This window comes from Triplophysa rosa, linkage group LG1 (assembly GCF_024868665.1).
Source record: "Triplophysa rosa linkage group LG1, Trosa_1v2, whole genome shotgun sequence".
In the NCBI taxonomy this organism is placed as follows: Eukaryota; Metazoa; Chordata; class Actinopteri; order Cypriniformes; family Nemacheilidae; genus Triplophysa; species Triplophysa rosa.
In genome coordinates, this window is record NC_079890.1 from 14,814,279 (window position 1) to 14,830,864 (window position 16,586).

The window sequence follows — 16,586 nt, forward strand, 5'->3', positions numbered from 1 at the left end:
TAGCCTCTACTGTGTGCGGCCAGCCAGCAGTTTAGAAAGGGGGCCCGTGTTTTCTTAGGACCAGGGTGGCAAAGCAAAGCATTCAGCCCCGCGCGTCGCAGCACAAAAAAAGGGCCGCTTTGTTTTTCGGATGGGGCGGAGGAGAGTCCAAGCATTCCCTGCGGAATACAATGAATGGGCCGTTTTGTCTTTCGTCCGTTTTTCATAGACACTGAATTGTTGTTGTCTTTCTCTCTCTCTCTTTCATAATTATTCTTCCCTATCACTGGGTGTGCACATGACATTCGAGCGTGTTTTAAACTCTCAACACTCTCATGTGCCTGCAATAAAGTCCCGGCCGTAACAATGTCAGCTTTCTGCTGGACAACAGAGTGCTCTCTGTTGTTTTCCCGGCCCAGCTGCTTCAAGGCTAAAGCGGAGACAGTGGCTCAGTCTACACACAGATGACAGGAAGAAAGGGAAATGCTCCTCTCTCGCTCTCCGTTGGCTCGCAAGTTGGACAATGGCATTTTCAGTTAATGGGTGGTCTGATTTTTGAGAGTTAGAAGGCTGATTCTTCTGCTATTATACTGCTGATCACCCCAAAACTCTTTCAGAAATGCATAGATTTTGGTAGTGTGACTGATGGTGGAGATTTTATTTAATGGAAATGTGTTTGTTTTATTCAGTGTTTTTGCCGAATGTTTTGGCAACTGCACTATTTCCTCTCTCTTGTTAGATTTAGTTTTTTTATTCTTCAAGTAATAGCCTACTAATTATATCCTAAGTATTTGTTATTTTGAAGGTTAGACCCGAGCAAAGATAAACATAAATATTGATCTTTGAGTACTTCATTCGTAATTCAAAAGCAAGCAGAGTATAAATAAAATTAAAAATTAAACCGAGATTATGTGCAGGCATGAATATCACATGGGGCAATTTCCTCTCTTTCCAGTCCGTCTGCTCTGCACGTGTATTGTGTGTTATGCCTGTGCTGGTTTTCATACATGTGAGATGTATATGTGGTATAATGATGTTGCCCTCGGACTCATTTGTGGGTTTGTTTATGTCTGTCCTTTTCTCCCCTCATTAGCCAATGCTGTTTGAGCCCATCCCCTCGTGTTTAGCCAGTTTACTGCAAACCTTTTTCATGTTATGACCAGACCCCGTCAGAAATATATTAGTTTTTCTGCTCTGTCTCTCAATCCATTTTTTTACATTGGATTGAGACTTACAAAGAGTTCAGGGAGCAATTAAGTGATATGTCATACAGGAGCAATACTACAATAGGTGCCAATACCAAGTTACTTGTTTCCACAAAAGCCAGAACAATACCCCCCCCTCTCTCTCTCTCTCTCTCTCTCTCTCTCTCTCTCTCTCTCTCTCTTTTTATATATATCATTGTGTAATCTAAATTTCAATGTTCCATATTAATTGTGTCAGTCAGGTAACAGGAACAGGTAACCCATAAATAAAGCATATAGTAAGTTAAACAAGCATCGAGAGAGAAAGAGGGGGAAAGAGGTGGACGAAATAGCTGTGTGCAGTGCACCATGGCAGTGCTGAGCTCAAAAGACTACTAAGCCTTAGGCTTGTCTTTGATATTTTATATGCAATACAACCCTAATTGCTTGAAATATTTACAGACTTAAATTACATTTTAGGTTCTTAGAGGCTCAACAAGACTTTGCCTTAAGAACACATTTCTGTTGAACACACACTGATCACATTTTGCAGGTTGTCTTAGGGGAATAGCCTCCCCCCCACATCTTTGTACTCAACTAATTTACTAATTTCAGCATCCCAGCGTGAGGCTAGATTCTCCCCTCTTAATATTAAACACGCTTATTTGATCATTCCTAAATTACGATTGGCAAATTGTTTTGAATAAAAACTACAGGTCCCGTCCAAATAATAGACTGGAAGCGTGTTATTTGCTCCGTTCATAATAACAAGTAAATTTGAACGTGACGTGTAAAATCAGAACAGGCTTGCGTGTGTTGCGCATTTGTTTTTCACCCAGAGCACTTGGGTGGACTTAAGGCGAAGCGGGATGGGGGAAGGGGGCGTTCTGCTTTTAACAGCCCCAGACTTAATATAGACATATTAGAATGGCTCTTTTCCAAGAAGGCTTGTTTTACTGTGTAAGGAATTAGCGGAACAAGAAGTCATCTATTGGTTATTCCTTCAGACGAGCTGAGCGCGGCGCAGTATCTGGTTTCTGTGCACCTTGCCCTGTTGGACACATAGAAGACATTTGTCCCCTGTCAGACCACGGTCTTTTGTCAGCAGGACCAGTTGCGTAACATACATCCAAATATATGCAAGCACACTGTTTGTCAGTCCAACTGTTCAATTGCCGAGAACGTTAATCTTTTACCTGTCCCTCAAAAAAAGAACAAAGGCCAGAATGAAAGAAAGAAAACACAGAGCTCATCGACCGATAAGCCTTTGAGTCTCTGGGCGAGTGGGTTGCGGGAGGCGGGTTGGTCCAGGTCAAAGTCGCGGCCACACAAAGCCTCTTTATTCCCGGCTTGTATCTGTGTGGCTGATGAGGGCCTCCTGCAGAACTTCTCGCTAACAGAACGGAGAGAGACGAACAATGCGTTTAGTCTGTGGCACCGAGGTGGAGACCCGGTCTTAATTCCGGACCTGTGCTGACAGAAAGCACAAGGATCAAAGTCCGACTCAGTCCTATCGATCCACACGGCCCGATTGTCATCAGCGTCTGAAGCACGCCCGAGCAGATATCTACCACTTTGATAAGGGCCCGCGAGCGTGGGTTTATGCGTGTGCGTGTGTGCGCATGTGGGATTAGAACTCAAAGCTGCAGCCGCCCTGTGCTGGAGGAGTGCATTTACTGATAAATGACCTGTGACGTGGGACTAATGTGTACTCTGGGATCCATGGAATTGTTTAAAAAATTGACCTCTTCAGAACACAATAATGTGTTGACTCCTGAGCGTAGAAGTGCTTTCATTCAGCAAAGAGCTCTCTCTCTCCGCACTCGCTCTTTGCTGGTTAGTTTCCAGAAAGCGCTTGCAGAGTGTGTTCACAAAGTAGCGGGTGTGAAGTTTGCGCCGTCGGAGCTCGCTGTGTGGATTGAGCTCGGTTGCCAGATCCTCTAGAATCACTCCTTTTTAAAATGGATCCCCTAAGGTCATTTTGGCCCTGGCAGTGTCGAGTGAGGGCAAAAACATGTGACGTGGTTTTACTTACGGTAATAGTGAAAGCTGTTTTCACTCACGCTGAAATTAAAGCGCCCTTGTGTTACGGTTTTCTTTCAGACATTAAAAGAAGGGGAAATGGGCGAAAATTTAGACACAAATACAACACGGAGACTGAAGGTTGTATGGCTTCACCCTCTACTTGCTGATGGCGCTTTTTTAAACGGGTCGGCTGGCTCTTAATGCTTAACCCGAGGCTCTGGAGGATTTGGTCTCTCTGGCTTCCTCCGAAACTCAAAAAGAAGTTAACCAACCCCTCCCCATCCATCTTATCTCGTCAACATTGAAAGGCATCTTGGACATGTTAAAACAACTTCCCCTCTCTTCTTTTAAAAAAGGAGAAAGAATCCCAAAGTGATGCTTCTTGAAGATCAATCTCTATTTTCATGTCAAGGGGAGTTAAAAACAGGTGGGGGGGGGGGTGGCGGGACCATGTCTCCTGGGCCGGTGGGGGCCCTTTAAAAGACAGCGTGGAGCATGGGTGCTGACAGGGGCCCTATTGAGCACAGTAATGACTTGTACATCTCCATTTTCCATGCGTTTGTGTGACAGCCCAGGTCAGGATATGGCAGCAAATACACATTTACAGGTACAGGAAGGCACAAACATATTACTGGCAATACATTTACACACACCTGCAGGTTTAGCAGGATCAAACGCGCACACACCGGCCCATTCTTAACAGTAATCCATGTACAGTGGGTGCTCTCGGTGAGTACGGTGGGCTGTCTGACCTTAGGATTAGTTGCTGCTGTAAACCATTACTGAAGCTGAGTGCTGATGTCAACATTTCCACTAACAACATTGATTAATCTATAGCTCCCTATTTACTTCAGGGGTCCCCCTCCTTCTTTTATTTCGGTCATTCAACTCACAGCGAGTGAATGCTGCGTCTTTAAACAGCCCTCTGCTGACTGGCCTGCGTTAACTAAACTAAAAGTACCAACGCTAATAACGTAATGACATTGTTCAGTGGCGTGACAGTAGCTGAGCTGTTTTCGGCAGAATTTTCAGCTATAAGCTACTTTCTCCGTGTGAAAGTAATAATCAAACATGGTCTCTCTCGTACAGTAGAAATGGGAAATCTGATTCATTTTAATTAATCGTTTCGTTCAGTTTAATCATCGAAATGAACCGGTTGTAAAAGGCAATTTAGTGATTTTTTTGGTGAGTTTCAGTGCAGATGTTTTATGGAAAAAGCCAACATTATTTCCTGCGTAATTTTTGTTGCATTTTTATCACATGTGAAAACTGTTTAACTATTTTTCTGTTGCTTTATTGTATAAATAATGATATCAGGGCTGGGTCTTGGGGAGGGTGGAGGGCATTGCCCCTCCAGATTTTTCTGGGCCTCTCCAAAATTATCCATCAGACAATTAAAGTAATTAAAAATGAATGAATTCTTAATAAATACTTTTTTGTAGGATCTATTAAATAATGATCTGTCAATTTAACCACTGAAAATTGTGCATGCAATGAACTATGATTATCTATCTGCCCAACCAGAATATGTGATTGCCCCCCAATCAAGCCAGCCAAGTACCGGGCCTGAATAATATGATCTAGTTTTACTGGAGTTAATTTTTGTCAATTAATATGTAAAATATGTAAGATATTTGGTTATTTATTCTGACAAAATAGCTCCTGCATGTTTTTTTGTACAACAGCTTATTGTGCAACTGACCTGTTTTTCATGGTTTGACAAGCTACATTTCCAAAGTAGCTTTCTTAACACCCCTGGTGTCTTTAACAGAGGGTAGATGAATACCTGATCTAAGGGCAGGGTACAGTATCGAAGACACGGTCGGGTGATGCGTGTATCTCTGACAGAAAGACAGATTGTGTCGTGTATCACTGTATACTTCATCAGCTGTACTGAACTAATGATTTATGCGGGAAGCTGGAGGTGAAGAGGCCTCTCTCTCTCTCTCTCTCTCTCTCTCTCTCTCTCTCTCTCTCTCTCTCTCTCTTTTGGTCCGCCGTGTGAAGAGAGAGAGAGGCTGCCAGCAACACAGCCTGACTGATTGCTACAGATGCTCTTTCTCAAGTACCGCGAGTAACATCCGCGCCACGGCAGGTCTTCGGGGACAAACAATAGCACCTGTTCCTCATAAGATGGGGCTCGTTCATGTATCTTTAATGAAGCTTCGGGGCAGTTGGCGAGAAATGGCATTATCCCATCCTCTGGTTCTAAGGATCCGATAAGACAAAGGCCAGATAGGAGCCAGACCTACAATGGGCTGAGTTTATGAGGTTCAGAGCTTCTAGAGTCCCAAGCCTTCCTCCTCACATCTGCTCCACTTCATTCTTTCATGCTCTTGAAGATCTGACTGGCAATACTAATGCTGCAGGCAGCCGGCCGCCTGGCACATGGAGGGAAGGAAGGGAAGCAAAATGTCAGGGTGCAGATACATATCAGACACACTCACACATGTTTATAAATACAAACTCAAAATATGTGTACACACATGTAAACTAGAGCATTATGGGACACAATGTAGCAATGTTTGCTAAAGATATCCATAGCCTATCATTTAAAGCGTGCAGCTTATTGCATGTGTGCTTGCATATTTTAAGAGTTTATTATCGAGAGATGTTGTTTAGTTAAGAGTTTAGGTTTTTTTTACAGTTCCTGAATTTCTCATAGAATTAAACTGATGTTTATTGTGTGGTTAAAGGAGTGTAAATAGATTTGCTTATATACCATTGTATTATTTCAAACTATTTGCTTCTTAACTCAGATGATATATAATGTAATTTCCATACTATTAATATATTTCTTAAAAAAGTAATAAAAAAATAACTTTTTTAAATTAAACAAAAAATACATTTAATAAATATTTTTTTAAAAGTTGCATTTACATACAGTATAGTTTATTACCACATGGTTTATTTTAAAATATATACTGTTTTTACTGTCAAATGACTCACAATGTGTTATTTTAGTATATGTTGATATCATATTTGGTCATACTGTCTACCCCATATATAAATAAACATAATTTTGGACATTTTGCACAGAGGCCCATATAAGTGTAAACACAGAGAAAGACAGACATATCTAGTAACTGAAAGATACGGAGACACAGAGACTGACGGATATAATAGAGCAAGCTTCAATGCAGGATGCGCTATGCAATTTATCAAAATCCATCCGTCTAAGTGCAAGCACTTAATTCCATTCTCTGTCTATTAGCAGTCAAAGCAAATTGCCAGTGATCATCTTTAAATCTTTATCTGCTGCATTGTCTGTTCGGCTCCGCCGGTGTACGTTAATTGACAGGCTTGAAAGCCTAACCTTCACTATTAGTCCCCACTTTAAGGACGCTTATTTGATTTGCCGCTCGCAGATGTGGCGTGTGTAAATTAAACTTTAATGTAAAGGCCTCATTACTGCAAATCACAACCTCTCAAACCGAGGCCTATTTATCTGTTCTTACCTTCCTGTTTTCTTACTTTCACGATATTTGCAGCAGGAATGTCTTTTTTATTCCCAGAGGTAATGGTAGTATTAGTTTAATTCCGCATTAATGGAAGTGTTGTGAGATTTGAATTAAGAAACAGAGATTGATCATTTAGTTTTAGAATAGATGGCAGACCAGGTGTTTCTGTCGTTATGTACAGTGGTTTCGGTGCGGGACTTTGTGAAATGACATGTTAAGGAACAGTTGTGCTTTGGTTCCACTTTAAAAGCAGCTGTTGTGTGCAATTCTGCGGCTTTAGACTGATTCGTCTTGCAAGGGTAATGTGAATAATGCTAATAGCAATTATGTATGTGACTGACCTTAACGGCCCTCTGAAGGAGACCAATTTACATGGTCAAATCCAGGCAAAGAATTATCTTCTCTTCCTAAGCACTTTGCCATAAAATGTATTAGAGATTCTTTAGGAAGACCGTAGCCGGTGACGTTACGGACACTGTTCATCTTTTATCTATTCTATGTAATACTTTCCCCCGACCACTTACATTTTGAGTCACCTCAAATGCAAGCAAACACATCTGCGAGGTCATGATAAATAGCCCCCTGATCCTTCTCATTCAGCACATTTAAACTATTTGTATTTGTAAAAACACTCTCATACGGTTCTTTCATTCTTAACACAGTAGATGCACTTTTTAAAGTGCTATGCTCCATAAAGTGCAGGATTTTTCCCATTTATTTTTGCTTAGAAGAACTCACTTAGTCCGAATCGATGAAATGGACCTGAGCACTTGTTTAGCACCTGGGGAAAAGGCCCTACTGAACCGAACTTGAGCGTTCGCCGCTCTGAAAAACGAAAAGCAGCGTGAAAAACAGAGATCGCGCAGACCTCAGCGAGAAAAGCGCAGTGGAAAGTGGCTGCTCCGAGCGGGTTGATTTCATGCCCCAATGCCGCAGCAGTAATTGCGCCCAGGCCGTTTTTTTATTGCGAGCTGATTTTAAAGAGGGATGAATGGTGAAACATTCTAAGATGTGTTTATTTTGGGGGGCTGACCTTTATTAACCCGTTCTCCGGTCGGGCTCCCCAGAGGTGGGCCGACCCGCCTGCATTAACTCTGCCCTGGCCCACGGTAGCAGCGCTGCAGCCTGTCACCCGCAGGCAGGAAGCAGTGAATGACAGCAAGCCCGGGCCCGGCCAACACTCCACAAACATGTGTTTTCAAACTTCCATGGGAAGTCGCTCAGATCCCTAAATACACACAGACTCCCTTTTCTTTGTCTCTGTTTCTCTGTGTCTGTTTTCACTCTTGCTTGCTTTCTCTCTCGGGGATGCGATCCACTCGCACACAAACGCAAAGCTAATGCTATCCGTATGCATGCCATTAATGCTCTCTGTATTTTGCAATGAAGGAGAAATGAAGATGAACATGGTTGAGAGCATTTGAAAGGCACCACACGCAATGCCAGGTGTTGACGTTATAAATGAAATATCACAAATGCACGAGGTTTTGGACCCATTCCATCATTTTCACAGCTAAAAACAGGTGCTGTAAATTACTGGCATCTCTTGGGAATTTATCATCGATATAAATGACCTTCCAAGAACATAAGACAAGAGCGTAGAGAGTGTGAGGACTCGTATTTTGTGTCAGTCTGTCAGCGCAGCACTAGATGAGGACAATCTCACCTGTTGGTCTTGAGAAAAAAAAGATATTTGCCTTATAGCTGCTTTGCTATTGGAAGTACATCACAAAAGTCTCCTTAATGTCTAAAAATCGTACAACGGCATTTAAAGAGATAAAAGAATAATTTGATAAGTCATTTTTGGCTCTATACTGCTGTGGCTCAACAGAAATAGATTTATTTGTCTGTTTTATTTCTGCTAGTTTTAGGAGAAACATATGAGACGAAGTTAATACTTAAAGAAAACGTGTAAGAAAGTGGAACCCTCTGAGCCATTCTGAACAATCCAAGTTGCACACTGCACAACATATTAAATTCCTCACAGTCTCATGATTAGGCTTTGTGAGGAATGTCAGCCTGACACAAAACACCATCTCCTTATACAGAAGAATCTCCTGTGTGCTTTTATATAATACAGTACCGCTAAGTAAACACAATGGATTGAGCTCTTTGCCTCTCCCCTGCACGCACACGATGGCTTCTTTGAAGTGCCAGTGTGCGATTGGTGGGTATCAAGTGCAGGTATTCGGCAAACGTGTTCAAGGTCAGAATATGAGCGTTGCTGTCAGGATGTGTTAGACTCCTGTGTGATCTCTTGTCTTTCTCTGTTCAGCAGGTCCAGGGTCACATGCCTCCACTCATGATCCCCATTTTTCCACACGACCAGCGCACTCTGGCAGCAGCCGCCGCGGCCCAGCAGGGCTTCCTCTTCCCCCCGAGCATGTCCTACAAGCCCGGTAAGAGCACACACATCTGCTTTCTTTCTGGCAGCTTTTCTTCTACACACCTTTATTGACGTGTAGCCCCTTGTACAGTTCAAATGTATTTCTTTTTGTCTGTTTCCTGGGTCTGAGCACAAGTCTTGTTATTTACACGCCCAAATTTTGAATGATTTTGTATGCTTCACAATTTCTAAAACAAATCAGGTGAAAAATGACATTTTTGAAATGGTTATTATTTGTAATTAATTGCAAACATCACTTTAACTATTGCTACAGTAGTATTTAAAAGGGACAGTTCACCCGAAAAAAAAAAGATATCATCATTTACGCACCCTTGTGTTGTTCCAAATGTGTATAAATTTCAAAGATATTTGTTAAGAATTCTTGCAACCCAACAGTTCATGGCCACCATTGACTACCATAGAAGGAAAAATTACAGAACTGTTAGCTTTCCTACATTTTTCAAAATATCTTTTGTGTTCAACGGAACAAAGAAATTTAAAAAGCGTTTTTTCCTACATGGTAGTCAATGGTGGCCAAGAACTGTTTTGTTACAAGCATTTGTCCAAATATGTTTCTTTGTGTTCATTGGGGAAAAAAATACAGAATTGGGGAGAGTAAATGAATATAGAATTTTCATTTTTGGGTGAACTGTTCGTTTAAGTTTAGCATATATGAATTATACAGTACCACTACAGTAAATACAGTACTAGCACTTTTATACAGCCAGGCCCCATTCTTATTTTCTCTAGAAAAGCTAAACGTCTAATTCGTCTGTATAGAGGAGTAGCAAAAACACTTCAACTATCCAGTGCAGTTGTGTAGAGTTAAAAAATATCTCCTGATATTTTCATTCAAAATATATATCATTCAGTTCAGGCATCCGTGTTCTCTCCACACTCTTTTATTTAGGAGATGTTTTGTGCTTAAATGTCATTCAATGTAACTCGGGGGAATAGTTCTCTCAATACCTCTGCGTGTTTTTCAATCTTCTTCAGCACATATTTTTATCATTGCTTGCTTTCCCTGGCCAAATTGCACATTGTTTTTAAAGAGCCCACAATAGATTCTGAGAGTAGAACATCAAGCTTGCCTTGTCAAGGTAATTAATTTGAACACTGTGAAGTTTATCACCTCGCTGACAGTTTTGGCTGAGTTCAAGGCATTTCGAGCCTGCAGAACAATGGATGGCGTGAATGAGGGCTAAAATATAAACACTCTCGGCATGAAAGGAACTTCATGGGCTGCAAATCTGCTGAGAATGCAGTACTAATATAATACTCCTAGTGGCCCTATAAAATACTTTACCCCAGTCTTGCAATATTACACACATCTAAAAACTTTAGAATTTACCTTTGTGAGGTGCAGACAATAGTACAGATCAGTAGATGCTAATCACAATTAAAGCCCAAATGAGGCTTATCAGTGAAGATTGAATTATCAATTATTATAAAGTGTATAGCGTCATCTTTTTTTTTGTTTAAAAATAGACAAAGGTGCCCCCTGGTTGTGCACATTTTCCCTTTTTGGGGTTGAAGGGCCTCTGGTGAAGCTTCGTGTCATGCTTGTCCTGGCATGCCTTTCTGCTCCTTTTGTGAAAAAGAGAATTGCTCCTCACGCAAGCATTCTAAATTCAAAAACAAATTTGTAGGAAATTGCTACAACATGCAGGCTGACTCACTGCCAGTCCAGTATACCTCGCTCTCATATCCAGGCATTGTTCTGAGGTTTAGGGATGTGCCACTCTTAGTTTCTGTAATTAAACATTTAAAAGCAAATTCCTGCCTCCCAGGGGATCAGTGGCATTTAGTTAAATGCCCATCCTTTCATTCTTTATTGTAGATTGACTGCTATTATAGAAAATATATATTTTTTTAGGTAATGACCTTTCACTTTAACCGTTATTAAATGGCATGTTAGGAGACCTGTGGGAAAGGACAGATCAGAATCAGAAAAGTGAGACAAAATTATTGAAACGTTTCGTACAACTCGGTAAGGAGGAACCAGTTTCGTTTTGCCTTCAAAGTGTGCATTTAGAAAGCATGCTTGTTGTACGTACCTCATCAAAAGGGAAAAATGAAAGAAAGGAAAAAGAAACTAGCCAGAGAGACTGATAAGAGGCCAAACGCTTCAGAAGTCAGCAGGTGAGATGGTAGAATATTACAGGGTGTGGTAGAGCAGCTAATAAACTGACTAAAAAGGTAAATGATTGAACATAAAGTCATTTTGGAACTATAAAGGCATGACAGGTTGAACAAAGAGCCTGAGGGCTTTCTTTTTCCCAGTTTGATTTTTTAATATGTTTGACATGGAAAGTGTTTTAGTAAAAATAACAGCAGCTGTAATGGAATTTTTGGCGTGTGTAAAGCGCTTGCATTATTCATAATTCGTGAAACGGCGGCGAGGAGAAAAGTTGAGGAAATAGCCGTTAGTGTGTATGATTTGAATTATTGCTTTGGATAATGCGATAAGACTCATTGCTGTTTGTGCGGCCCAGTGTGGGGTGTCCCAAACGGCCAAGGCCCAATGCTGATGGCTCAGACCCTGCAGTGAAACAGCAGTGATCCCCTTTCTCACACACTGTGCTCAATGGCTTGGGCTTGGTATAAAGAGAGAACTCGAGTCATTCTTTACTCAAATAGACTTGAGGAAGATAGTGGTGATCCCCCCGTGTGGACATGAAGACATTGCCGATTGCGGAGCTGCAAACAGCCCCTTGGATGTTCACGGTCCTTGGGACCCAATGAACCCACAATGTCTGATTGACGCCCCCCACCAGAGGCACTGCTGACAGACAGTGATTGCACATAACCTTGCCTGGAGGACGCCTTGGTGACCGTGCGTCATGTAGATGCATGAATGTTAGCAATTAATTATCCCAATTTTGCTGTACGTTGCCAGTTATTGTTCCAATCGCTTTGTGCTTTTTTAAACAAAACAGCCTCCAATCTTGGCCCGAAGGAAAAGTCGTGCGCAAAGTAGACGCAGAGCACTTTGACAAAACTATTCATTTCGAAGAGAGCCCCACTCTGCGTGAATATTCGACATACTTGCTTCTTGGCATCAGGTGGAGTTGAAGTGAAGAGGTTGCAGAAGGAGCACTCTGCCCGCCGTTCCTCCCTGCCCTCCTCCACCTTTTCATTAGCCTCAGAGCCCTCGCTTCTTATGGAGCACCGGCCTGTGTCGGCGTCAGCGGTGCCCCATGCTAGACCCTTGGGTCCTTCCACTTAAAGAGGCTCTGTGCCAAGTTGGCTGCCCAAATTGGCCTCAATTTGCAGCATGATACCTGGCTGAAACAGAATACACTATGAAGCTCTCTAGCAATGCCTTTATGAGAGAACAAGCACTTAAAGAATTATTCAATAGCCTGCCCATTTTCTCAAAGAGACAAAGACAGTGGTGTTTTGTCTGGACTGAGGAGGTTTGCCCTTTCCTGGTGTCTTAGCAAAGCTCTTTGATAAGGTACCTTTCTAATAATGATGCTATCACAGGGCAATTACAAGATTAAGTGGTTGCTCGGACTTGAGCGTTTTGGCTTGAGATGTGTGAGCCAAGAACTTAAGATGATTCCTATTCTTTATTTACCACACTGGCTAATTTGGTAGACTCTGTTACATGTTGATGGTCTATGGCACGGTATCCACCCCTTTCAGAAGTCTCTGAATCAGAAGGGTACTCATTCCTCCAGAGTGTATGGCATAGAATGGGTCCATTGGGCTCTGAGGAGGGGTGATAATAAGCTCTTGGCCCTAGTAAGCTTTGGGAAACAACCCTATTGGGAAGTGGTGTCACTGGAGCCTCCCTGGCATCTCCTGGCAGGAAAGGGTCCTGAGACAAGCTATGCACATTTTCCTTTTAAGCTAGATTTATTTTCACAGACCGACATAGAGAAAGCTGGCAGCTAAGACAGACTACTTGAGAACACTGGCTGCCCACTCAAGACCCCAAATCTCAGCACCCCAGACCATTAGTCTTGGCCTTGGTGTTTTTAGTTGGCACCTGACCTGTGGCTCACATGACATATCACCACAACCACCAAAAGACACACGGAGAGCGTACGAGAAAGAACCTTGGGCGATAATGACCCCCCTCCATGACTCTTATTGCACTATTTGAAATCAGTTCAGTTGCGTTCTTTATTCACCTCTGCCACAGGCTGGGATTGAATTTCCTGGCTACATCACAATGTGCTGTGGTCAGTGAGATTGCAAAATGAGTGAGAAGGGGGGTATGTATGTTCCCCTATGCCTTTAGCTTAATAGCTCCATATGTTTCGGAAAAGAGGTGACAGGCAGACGTGGAGGCTGAAACAGGTCCAATTTCCTTCCATGGGCACACTTCAGTCAAAGCTCCAGCAGACCTCGTGATATCTGCTCGCCTCTCAGAGCCAGAAACACAGTTATATACACCAACCACAGCTCAAAACACATCTCGAACACTTAACGCACACTTACAGAGGAACTCAATTATCTGTATAAGGTTTCCAGAGCTATATGACAGGAGGGTTTGTGTTTGGGCATGTCGTTTTTCCATCTGATTCTTACTGTGCTCTTTTTTTTACATTTTCTATTGTATCCTTAGTGTTTTATTCTATTGGATAAATTTGATCTCATGATTAAAATGTCTTTCAAGCTGTTGGTAGATAAAAGCCTCCTCTTGTCGTAACCTGTTTGAGTTGCTTAAGCACCTCTCCCTCTCACACATTATTGTGCCAGATCACATTGTAAAACACATAATGGAATGTAGAACAATAGTATGACAAGCCTGCAGCCATGTCGAGCGTCTTACAAAACATGATGTATCAGCGTCATGGAGGTACGAACAATACCGTAAAAAACACAAACTTGTGTACAATGCAGAGCCAAATTAGAAAAGACTGTGCAAGTGTGGGCAGAGAGAAAAACAGAGAAGAAAAAGATAAAACAGCAGAACGTGTGAGAAAAAAGAGACGTTCCTGTGTAAATCCTGCTTCGCTCTGGCCAGCTGAGTCTTTTGTGAGTGCAGATGTTTGGGCTGAGTGCCGAGGCTGGGTGCAGGCAGGCCCACAGGAACTGTGTTGGCACTTGTCTGGTCTGCCGTTGGGCCGCTCATTGTCTCAACCTGTGCGCATTGTTCACGATCCCCCTCCTTTTTTCTCCGACAGGTGATAACTACCCAGTGCAGTTCATTCCATCCACAATGGCAGCTGCTGCCGCGTCAGGACTCAACCCTCTCCAGCTCCAGGTATGTACAGCCACAAAAGAATTTATGGGCAGTGGGCCAAGCCCTCAGCACCGTGTGAGCAAACCAGCTGTATGCTAAATAACAAGTTTGAGCTAAATCACTCACACACCGGTCCACCCCTACAAGCTTAACACCTTGCATCTGCAATATACACCTTTTTTTACAGAACAGCTTAGATGCCTATGCTTACATGTACATGGGAACTGGAAGGTTCGTATTTAGAGAGCCTTCTGTACCGTAATTATTTCCTTAGTTGACAACGTTTTGAGTAACACTGTGGTATAGTAACGCAACATCGTGATGGAAGATCTCTGGGCTGCCCTGAGAACATTTCTCACACTTTCAACCCCAGTCAGATGCTATCTCTAAGTGACATGCTTTAATATAGATTCATATCTTCAGCTTTCAGCTTGTTATCTTATCAAGCTTGTCATTTTAATTGTTTCTTTCAGTCCTACGAAAAACTTGGTGAGCCTTCAATTTCTCGTAGCATAGTATATCTTGTTTTATGTCTGTTGAACGAGTATTTTTTCAGCTGAAAGAGAAGGTGAGGGCCTTTATCGGCACAATTAAGTCCTTTCTGTTTACTTGGAAAAATAAAGATTTCTTGTGAGTGAATAGAAGCGATGCAGAACTTTTGAAACGTACCACAAATAAATGGACATACTGTACTTTCCTTCAAGTTCTCTGGAACAAAGGCGGAGCGGCAAATGAATGAGAGCAGAAGGTGAAACAACTTAGTGGATTCATTAATTATTTTTTCTTGCTTTTATTCATAGACAGTTGTTGTTTTGTCAACAACAGTGGTAAGCAGTCGATAGCAATTAGACATTAAGCTCTCTGATAGCTGGGAATGTTGCTAAACAAAGCTGAGAGCGCAGGGAGGAAGACTTGCGGGGGAGGGAGGATAGGAGAGCGTTTCGTACCTTTTCTTCTTGCTGATACATGTGCGCAATTTGTCCTTCAGAGCTTATCGCTCTCAGCCTTAATGAGCCTTGGCAAGTTGGAACAATGCTTGCAGCTGGAGCTGGAAAGGCCTATGCTATAAAGGGTTGCGCGGTAAACCGGTTCCTAAGAAATTTACCGGTACATGTTAGATTTCAATCGGTTCAATACCAGAATTTTGCTCGTTTCGGTACTTGAAACACTGCTGTTCCAAAGTTCACCGCTATGCGGCAGTATGCCACAGAACTGACGCAGAACCGGCGACATAGAAGAACAAGATGAATCGCTTTGCAAGCACTTTTGCGACCATTTAAACTGAGACACTGTGAGTGATTTATTACAAATTCGGCTCTTTCTACTTATGCTCAGAGATCTTTAGATTGTTTTACAGTGTAACGTATATTCTACATGCTGCGATGCGTCTGTACATCTCCATTCAACGGCATACATAGCATAACGTTATCTCTGTTCCAGACATCTCAGTTAGCCTACTAATCATCATGAAGTTCTCTTTCGCGTCTTGTATATGTTCTTATACTGTCAAATACACACGCTGTTATGTCAAAAACACAAAAGGTTCACATAAGCATAGTCCGTTGTGTTTTAAATGTATATCCGCATCAAAAAAAGAATTTGCCTTAAAGTGACAGTAACCTAATACATCTGTGTCACATATTAAAGAGAAAATGAAACTTTTGTCATTGCATACTATTTTATACATTGAAGACTGTGCAGTGTTTTATTTTTATTGATCATTCAGTTTTCATCTTGAATGCCACTGTTAATAGACCTACTTGAAACATTTAATTGTTCATATTTGTGGGATTATGATGATAAGTCTATATAACCAAAGCATTTTTCAGTAATACAGTGTAAAAGTGTAAAAATAAAATGGTGCTATATAAAATATAAAAATAATATATAAAATATGCATTACAGCAGTTTCATGCAGTCTTCTTAATATTTTTTCAAATAATTTATTTTGGGGCTGGTTATTGATCACCTATGGTACCGATATTACCTGTAATAGATTCTGGTACCGTACCGAAGCCAAAATTTTGGTATCGAGCCAACACTAATGCTATAGCATGCGAGAACAATCGTCTGTGTTGAAGGTGTGGGATGTGTCTATTCATGTTAAAGAGCGTATGTAGTATGTGCGCAAGCTAAGCAGAACGGGAAAAATTGATACATTTGTGTACCCGCCTTCCCTCCTTCCGGTTGCGTAGCTTGGGTCTGTCCTGTCTATTTATAGTGTCACGATGGGTCAGTTAGAGTCTGGGATAGTCATATATAAGGAGACACCGAGACCCCTCAGCCATTCATTGTGTTAATAGATTTAACCCTGGGAATGGGCTGAAACCGAGCCTCCGAGTCCATGACTC

At 41.9% G+C, this 16,586-nt stretch overlaps 1 protein-coding gene across 13 annotated transcripts in view; it reads left to right on the forward strand.

The window, feature by feature from the left end:
• The window catches only part of sox6 (SRY-box transcription factor 6), a 158,406-nt gene that overhangs the window by 104,820 nt on the left and 37,000 nt on the right, over positions 1–16,586 (forward strand). For 8 of the 13 annotated variants that reach the window (XM_057333222.1, XM_057333230.1, XM_057333205.1 and 5 more), the window contains 2 exons: positions 8,925–9,048; positions 14,177–14,256. In XM_057333222.1, coding sequence (XP_057189205.1) covers positions 8,925–9,048; positions 14,177–14,256 — 204 coding nt within the window. The remainder of the gene's footprint in view (positions 1–8,924; positions 9,049–14,176; positions 14,257–16,586) is intronic. The other 5 variants (XM_057333265.1, XM_057333257.1, XM_057333275.1 and 2 more) reach the window with 1 other exon arrangement.